The sequence below is a fragment of the Triticum aestivum genome, chromosome 7D (assembly GCF_018294505.1).
Source record: "Triticum aestivum cultivar Chinese Spring chromosome 7D, IWGSC CS RefSeq v2.1, whole genome shotgun sequence".
Lineage (NCBI taxonomy): Eukaryota > Viridiplantae > Streptophyta > Magnoliopsida > Poales > Poaceae > Triticum > Triticum aestivum.
In genome coordinates this window covers 531,732,444-531,740,793 of record NC_057814.1, presented here as the reverse complement: position 1 = coordinate 531,740,793, position 8,350 = coordinate 531,732,444, and the positions used below count along the sequence as shown (strand labels likewise).

At 42.3% G+C, this 8,350-nt stretch overlaps 1 protein-coding gene across 2 annotated transcripts in view; it reads right to left on the bottom strand.

Annotated features, from left to right (window-relative positions):
• Positions 1-424: 424 nt before the first annotated feature.
• The window catches only part of LOC123167736 (protein SEMI-ROLLED LEAF 2), an 8,615-nt gene continuing 689 nt past the window's right edge, over positions 425-8,350 (bottom strand). Inside the window, exons 1-20 of one of the 2 annotated variants that reach the window (XM_044585595.1) lie at positions 8,236-8,350; positions 7,650-7,793; positions 7,482-7,556; positions 7,277-7,392; positions 7,003-7,117; positions 6,780-6,908; positions 6,030-6,077; positions 5,502-5,692; positions 5,225-5,421; positions 4,852-5,138; positions 4,524-4,673; positions 3,902-4,423; positions 3,634-3,783; positions 3,210-3,285; positions 2,851-2,975; positions 2,067-2,267; positions 1,843-1,980; positions 1,605-1,727; positions 1,155-1,373; positions 425-1,037 (exon numbers count right to left, since the gene is read on the bottom strand). In XM_044585595.1, the coding sequence (XP_044441530.1) occupies positions 870-1,037; positions 1,155-1,373; positions 1,605-1,727; positions 1,843-1,980; positions 2,067-2,267; positions 2,851-2,975; positions 3,210-3,285; positions 3,634-3,783; positions 3,902-4,423; positions 4,524-4,673; positions 4,852-5,138; positions 5,225-5,421; positions 5,502-5,692; positions 6,030-6,077; positions 6,780-6,908; positions 7,003-7,117; positions 7,277-7,392; positions 7,482-7,556; positions 7,650-7,784 (3,165 nt within the window). In that variant the 5' untranslated portion in view covers positions 7,785-7,793; positions 8,236-8,350 and the 3' untranslated portion in view covers positions 425-869. The remainder of the gene's footprint in view (positions 1,038-1,154; positions 1,374-1,604; positions 1,728-1,842; positions 1,981-2,066; positions 2,268-2,850; positions 2,976-3,209; positions 3,286-3,633; positions 3,784-3,901; positions 4,424-4,523; positions 4,674-4,851; positions 5,139-5,224; positions 5,422-5,501; positions 5,693-6,029; positions 6,078-6,779; positions 6,909-7,002; positions 7,118-7,276; positions 7,393-7,481; positions 7,557-7,649; positions 7,794-8,235) is intronic. The other variant, XM_044585596.1, reaches the window with a different exon arrangement.

Genomic DNA, 8,350 nt, shown 5'->3' with positions numbered 1-8,350 from the left:
GTGACCCAAAGCTTGGCCTCATCCTATATAAGCTTTACAATGTAGAATGGTGGTGTCGATTTCTTCCCGAAGACGTTAGCGTTCCTCCCATTCCAGATGACCCAAGAGATGAGCACCGTGACTCTGAGGGTGGTCATGGCATTCCGGTGATCTTCGACATGTTGGTCCATCAATTCTTGACAGATCTATCGGCAATGCCCCTAAGCCGAGCCACTCCTTCACCATCCTCCACACTCGCAACTCTTGCATAAAGTGCATAGGCCACAATTGCGTTGCAATTATGCAATGGCTAAATGCTGTACAGATGGAAAGAAGGAAACCTTTCGATTCAGGTGTCAGGCCAAATTCAGATCATCGCACCTGCCTGATTCGATCTCAACAATGGCAATCATTCAGATGCATGTTCTGGTAGATGGGGGAGCACTTCTTTGTACACATATTATACACACCATTTTCATCATATATTCCTGCAATCTGCTGCCATTGTGGCAGCATGTTATGTTACATGGATGCAAACACTTCTGCGCCAGAAGGCACCAGAAGGCACTGCTCCCCCCAGTCCCTCTCTACGCGTCACCGAGATGGAGATAATATACAAGACAGCAACCAACCTATATACCACTATTATACACAAAGAATGGAAAGAATGGGTGCTGAATCCGGTCGACCCTCTAACAGCGCGTGCGCGCGCGCGCGGATATATTACAGCCTTTTTCCGGCAAAAAACCATCAATGGGCATTGCCACATTTCTGGTGAGCAACCTGAGATCCTGATCCGTGCGAACTACGTACCTGTTTCGGTACTACCATGCGTCGAGACGTGACACGACAGACTTGCTGCTGCTGCTCCGGGCTGAAACTCATTCGCCTCAGCAGCCTGCAGCCCTGAGGAAGTTGTCATAGGGGCTTGACGCCGGCAGCTTCAGGAAATGTTGCTGGAAGGGATCATCTGCCGGCTGCGGGTTGCCGGTGTTCGTGTACTCAGGGTAACCCTTGAAGTTGTCGTCGGCGAACGGGTTCGTGCTCTGCGCCCCGGCCTGCATAGACAAAGCCTCGTTGGTTTCAGCATCTTGCTAAAATGTACTGCTAATCTGCTTCTCTCGGGTGCGTTGAAACAGACCGAAGAATGGTCTGCAGAGTGGAAAGTATGCTACCTGAGGCAACGGCGGATCATGGAAGAGAGCCATCTCCATCTGGCTGGGCTGATGGCTTGGCAGCGGAGCTGCTTGCATGTTCGTCTGGAAGCTCATGAAGGTAGACATCTTCTGCTGTTTCCCCATCGTCAGGGCTTCGCATTGGCTAGTCATTTCCATGTATGGCATGTCTGCTGACACAAAAGATTTTTCCGTATGATGTGCAGGGTCTGCGCCGACCTATGAAATGGCAAAATGATGACAAATGTAAGTTAATGAAGCGGCCATTCTGTTCAGATTGTGCGATTTCAATCCTGATAAACCTCGACTGTCTGCTTTTCTAGAGATAATCTGCCTAGATATGCTACTAGAGGACAGATAGTTGCTGACAGAACCGGTAATCAACTCATGCCAGGCTATCTTATCATGACAGTACCCAAAGAAAAGCATGGGATTCTGACAAGGACATACTGTTTCGAGAAGCTGATCAATACTCATAAGATCTGCAGTAGGTACAGATGTTGCAGAAGCTGCTGTACTTCCTGAAGCTTCCCCAAAGATATCGTTCTCATTTCCCAGGTCAATCACCATAGCCTATTGAACACACTCAATTAGCAACAAAAGTAATCGAAGAATACAGTGGTCCAAAATTATGGTGGTTTCAGAAGTAAAAGCTGTAGGCAAATATATATGTGGGGGACACACATACCTCTTCATGGTGGCCATTCTCATGAGATCCTGATACTGAATGCTCAGCAGATTCTTCAAAGAACTGATTGCTCATTGGGCACATGTCATCGGGAGCGAAGTCACTTAGCAGTTGGCTTCTCACACTGTGCAACTCTGCCTGCAGCCACAGAAAAGTCAAAAAACAGCTGCATGGAAATTGGTTCAAACGATGAACCTAATACCAAGTGAGAAGGTGAACATTACATCAATAATATTTGCTATATTGTTCATGATTGTAGAGACGATGCACTCTCGAGATTGATTTTCTGATACTTCTATTGCTTCAAGGGCCTTCAACGCGCTAGCATTGTCCTCTGGTGATCCGTATATTTTCGATGGGTTATCAGGGGAATCTTTCACAGCCTGAAGTTTACTATCATCCACTATATGGAGGAATGGATCGCCCTAGGTAAAACACCAACAAACGCAAGATATAAGGTCTATGTCAACATGAAGTAGAGATGCAATGAAAATATGTTCAATGGCAACACAGTGAACAAGTCTAATTTGTTAATCTCCAGAATAAACAGAGATGCAACTGAAATCCATCTAGTATGTGTTACACAAATTAGGAATAGTAACATAAGCATGGTGGACAAATAAATGAGGATGACCATGGTCTGTGAATTTCACTATATTTACCAAATGAATTCTAAAAACCACAGTACATTGTCGATGGCAAGAAAACAATAAAGGAAGGTATACAAGTGATTGTCATTATTATACTTATACATGTTTAATGTGACAATTCAGGTGATTGTGTGGTAAACAAAATTTTCAGTAAAGGCCATGGACTTGTGATATGAACATGAACAGTTGGGAAAAACAAGAAATTCTGGAAAGTAACAAGAATGGGCTAATGTCTTCATCCCACTTAAAATATCTAAGCATATCATTTCGCAGGATCATGTCTTGTTTGGGAGGTTACACTACCATAATCAAAAAATATATACCAGAAACCAAACAAGGGAGATCTTTTATCACATACCGTTTTGTCATTAATCATCTGTTTACAGATTGGAATAAGAGGTGCCACATTGAAAGCTCTTGAAGAGAAAATTGTCATGGCTGTAGCCAGAGTAAACAAGGAGCGGCGTCGAGATGGTGGTAATTCTACAAGGTTAACAAACAGAAAACTCAGATAGGTGCAAAAGAGTCAAAACTGAATTCTAGTGTAAGGTTATTATTAGAACGTCATATTATATTGTTGAACAATTATTACAGCATCATGATTCATGAACAACATAAGTTTTAGATTATATATTTTCTACAAAAAAAAAAGGTTACGCGGAACACTGCATTTATATTTACAGCTAATAATGCTTATAGTCAATTAGACTGTGTTACCTGCTTCAGTTAGTGAATAGTGCCTCAAAGCAAATGCAACCTGAAAGCTCTGAGTAAGAGCCTCAAGAATGGATGCCTGGAAGAGCAAAGGAAGGAAAACCATAAGAAAAGAGGATATCATGAATTCATGATAGAGATATCATTCTGGTTTTGAGCTGAAGCACGAATAGATGTTAATTCATTAGAAGAAATAGAAATAAAACACTTTGCTCTTTTGGGTGTCAACTGCCTGAAACTGTATAACACTTTGCTCCCCAGTGTTGATACTCATCCGCAAAGTGGAACATTTAGTTCCGCAAAGTGGATCCTTGGTTAGCATGAGATTAAGGTTTTGCATTAAATATCTAGTGTCTGTTTTACAAGCACATAATCATGCCAAGAATGATGAAGAAAAGAAAAGAATTTTATTGGAAGAGTAGGTTACCTTGCATCCAGAAAACAACAAAAGCAAGCTGTAGGTATGAGCAATGGCTTCATAGTTTGCAGGAGTGTTCTCAGGAGATACTGCTTGAGCCCAAATGGATGTCAGCAAAAGGGTGATCTGACGACTACTCAACTTCAGCAAAAGTGTATCCTGAACGCATTCAATATATTGCAGAAATGATTATTCATGGTAATAAATATTTTACTCAAAGGTCATTGACTTTTTAGTTAATAATCCTGAATTGAAGAAAGATTATTTATGGAGGTACCATTTCATCATCTGACATGCTTGAGGATTTTTTTTCTTCCTTCACAGACATAGAAGGTGCTCTCAGAGCCATTGAAGGACCTCTAAGAACGATGGAGGGAGCTTTAACAGATGAAGGAGCTCTCAAAGCCATTGATGGACCTTTTTTCATGGAGAAGTTAGGCATTCTCATGCTACTGCGGCGGCTTTGAGACACAGGTAGCTTTTGCCGATTAGCACTTCCAGTCTCTTCACTAACGCCGTGCGAATTACTCTTGCTTTCTCCTTGTGAATTGTCAGAGTGCTTATCCTTTTTCAACTTGTCAAAGATAGCAGCTGAAGATGAAAACACGGAGACAGCCCTAGAGAGTGTTCTCTGCATGTCATGTGCCCTAGCCTGGCTTGTAGCACTTGCTTGAAGTATAGGGGAAACGGAGGAGGGGACCAAGACAATAGCAAATATACGGTGGGCAGCCACACGAGCTTCATGATCAGGGTGGATCATTGTTAAGAGTAACTGATGAAATAGAGCTTCTGGGAACACCTGACAGCATATAAAGAAGATAAATTTCCGAAGCAGAAAATGGTACTGCTGCCTGAGATGAATTTAAGCACTTCACTTTTTTTTTGCTTCAAGATTATACCTTATTCTGATATTGAATATTTGGCACAGACGCAATTATTTGAGCTGTGCGATAAACAGCAGCCGCAGTTGATCTGGCCACAACAGGAGTGCTTGAAATGTTCTCTAGCATCACCGCCATCATATCAAGAACTGGCCCAGCATCAGATACCTGATCAACACAATAGTCTTAATGATCCGTCCATGCATTTTGGAGAGATCTTCACTTGAAGATAACTATATAATTGCACAGCTCAGACTTCTGGAGGGCATCAGTTAAAATCTTGTATTTACAGAAGGAACAAGCAGATAAAGCATAAAATTTCAGATGAACAGAAAAGAAAACATACCTTCTTTGCCAGTTCCACTAGGCATTCATCTATGGCTTTTCGGTATTTTTCGTTCCTTTTTACTAGCTCCACATCTTTGCTACCAAGAGTAATATGGAATGTTCTCTTTAAATGCCTGACTAGATCACTTATGGCACCTATAGTTGCTACTGAAGCCTGAGCATTAGATTGCTCTGCAAGGATAGCTGCCACTTCCACGATGCTAAGCTGCATGTCTGGTTGCTTCACCATTGCTTTGTTTTCAATATGCTTTATCAGTAGAGCCAGCAGTAAGTGCATGTTTAGCCCTGTGTAAGTCATTTAAACAAAATAAGAAACTGGGTTGCTTTAATACGACATACTTCTATGTTCTCATAGAATGCAAATGAAGTACCTGAGTGTTCCACTAACAGTTGCATGTCTAACAATACACACAGAGCAAGTCCATTATCTGGTGACCAGGAACTACTGCTACCAAAGCACCGGAACACAGACTCTAAGATACGACGGAATGTTGTTGCCTCCCTAGCAAACTTTGCCATATTGTGCACACAGATTCTGGACCAAAGCTTAGGATCCTTAGCATCTTCCCTGCAGCACAGGAGTCTGTTGAGAAGCCAACTACAGAATAAAAATCAAACAGACAAAGAGTAGGAATACAGTTATATTACGTAGGCAGGTTAACTCCTCCCTTAGCATTAACTATGCTCTCCCAGGTGGGGATCTCGATAATGACAAAGGGGGAGTTATTTTCCTCTGTTTTGGGGACTTCTTGTGCAAATTCATTGTCTGGAACTTTGGTAACTTGGTCATCAATCTGGGCCCTCTGAGGTTTGTAGTTTTCCAATACAACTTCAACAACCTGGAAATGAATATATAAAAAGAAAAGCTATGATGGAACAATTGGAAATACGGTCTACTTGTGCAAGGAGTTGAAATCTGATACTAACCAAAATAAATACCAATAAGAAAACTCCCACGCATTAGCAAGTTACATATCTCTTCTCTAGAAGTGGTCTTGATATTTTTTTAACTTAACAATTATATGACAACCTCTTAAGAGAGGCAGTTCATGGTCATTTCACCTATGCTAGCTGGGTTAGGATTTAGATAGGCCAGGAATGAAGCATAGTTTTTTTATGCAGTAAATATGACAAAGAAAGATACAGAAAGAAAAGTACTGTGCAGATATTACTTACATTATCAAACTCTGACGAGATATGAGAAAGCTCTCCCATGAACCAGATCTGTTTAACACAAGAAGAATATTATGACTGCTGATAATATTTGGTTTGTAAGATCCATATGTTTAGAGTAATTAGTGTATAAGCTTGAGGAAAGTAGTTAGTGTATAATAAATGAATGACACTTCCATTTTACATCATTCATGTGAGTCCTATGACTACACTGGAGCACAAATAGAAAACCTAGAAAATAAATTAGAGCAATAGAGGATAATATGGATACAATTGGAGTGAGCATCCTTGGCTATAGAAATAAGTTGTGAGAATGAATGGATCTATCTAGAATTTCTGTTGGGAAACAGTAACTGGATGTCAAGTCCGCTTGAAAGATATTTAGTTAGCATTTACTCCCTCCGTTCACTATTATAAGATGTTTTAACTTTTTCTGAATCGGATGAATATAGATGCGTTTTAGTGTGTTTGTTCACACATTTCAATCCGTATGTAGTCCATATTAAGATATCCAAAAGGTCTTATAATAGTGGACGGAGGAAGTACTATTTATTGCTTATGATATTTCATTCATCACATGATAAGGAATGCACCAAATTCTAATATAAAATATGTGTGTCAGATGTGTTATTTTGAACCTCTTTTGGCAATGACAGTCTCCTACACTTGAAATTGTCCCATTCACTTCACCATTTTTAGCAATCAACGTTAAGATGTAGTACTTGTTTGATATTGTGTTGTGATAGAGCGTACCATAGCTGAAAGAGCTTGCAGGCCTGCAGCACGCAGTGAAGTTGCTCTCTGATCCTCTCCTGCTTCTTGAGCTAGTTCACAAAGTCTTGGAACCAGCCCTTCTAGATTGAACTGATATGTACCATCCACCTGGAATACACAAGAATGTAAACACAAAATAGGCGTTATGCCATTTTAGGTATCGAATAATGCCATCCACTGAGGATTAGGCCAACGGGCATACCTGATTGACAGCAAAATCAAACAAGGTTTCACAAGCTATTATGCGCATGTCATCCTGCCTCTTTTGATCCAAAAGTGTGTGTACAATGCTTAGTAAGCTACTCGCAAGCAGTGGCCTGCATTGAGCAAATCACCTTCATATTTATTGCCATTCAGATATAATATTAAACTGCATTCACATCTAATAAATGTCACTAGGATGGTGCTCATTTCTGCAAATAATCTTATGGAATCTAGTGACATGAGCAAACAGATAGTTGGAAAGTAAGACTGACATTTGTTCTTTGCAAGAAACCAGCAGTCTGCGGTATATCAGCATCACCACTTTTGCAAAACCATACTGCTCGGCTCTTAATTCCTTGTAAATCCTTTGCTCCAGGTAAACTGTGATCTGCTCAAATATGAACACACATTAGAATGCACGCAAGTTACCAAAACAATTGAGTAAACATTTCAGGTTGTGAAGAGAAGAGGGGGAACCTTGGGCACTCGAAGAGGGTTCTTGGCGGCGTACTCGCACAGCTTCCCGATCCTTCTCTCATTTGGTTCTTCGTCCTACATCGCAAAAGCACAAGATGATTTTTACATTGATCCGGAACACCGGCTAGTGCCGCATCATGGTAACATGAAAGACGGAGATGGCCCAACCTGTGATCTGGGGAAGATTTCAGCAAGGATCTTCTTGTACCGCTTAACGGGTTGCCTGGACCGTGCCCTGAGCCCGGGGCAGAAGTAGCACAGGGCCCCGCACACTGGCAGGACCTTCCGCGATATCACACCCATCCTCTACTACTGCAGGCAGAATTGATAATGCACATGTTAATTAGTGTCATTGCAACGCGCTTTGGCAATTACTAGCATCAGCCCCTTACGAACACCACACAACAATGCCATTGGCGCGCGCGCTAGCATCAATCCCCTACAAACACCCCATGACGCAAGTTCTCACAATGTCATCGACGCAGGCGCGCCATCGAACAGCCGACCAATGATATGGATTCAGAATTGACGAAATCAGGCTGCGAGTTTCCCCCCAAACCTACCAGGTCAAGCTACATTTTGGTCAAACCCGAGTTGGTGAATGGAATCATTTCGAGAGTTTTGCCCGTGGCGATCGGCAAAGCAGAATCGAAACCTAGCTGCAACACGACCGCATCGTCCGCGATGACACAACACAACCACAATTCAGACGGCACCAATGCGGAGACACGACGAGAGGAAGCGAGTCGCGTACATTTACTACGAGGGCCAAGCCGGCCTGTCGGTGGGTCGGATCGGGCGGCGGCGGCGGCGACGGCGACGTGGGGAACGCGGTGGGCGCCAGCCGCGGCGCCGGTGGTGGTGGTGGG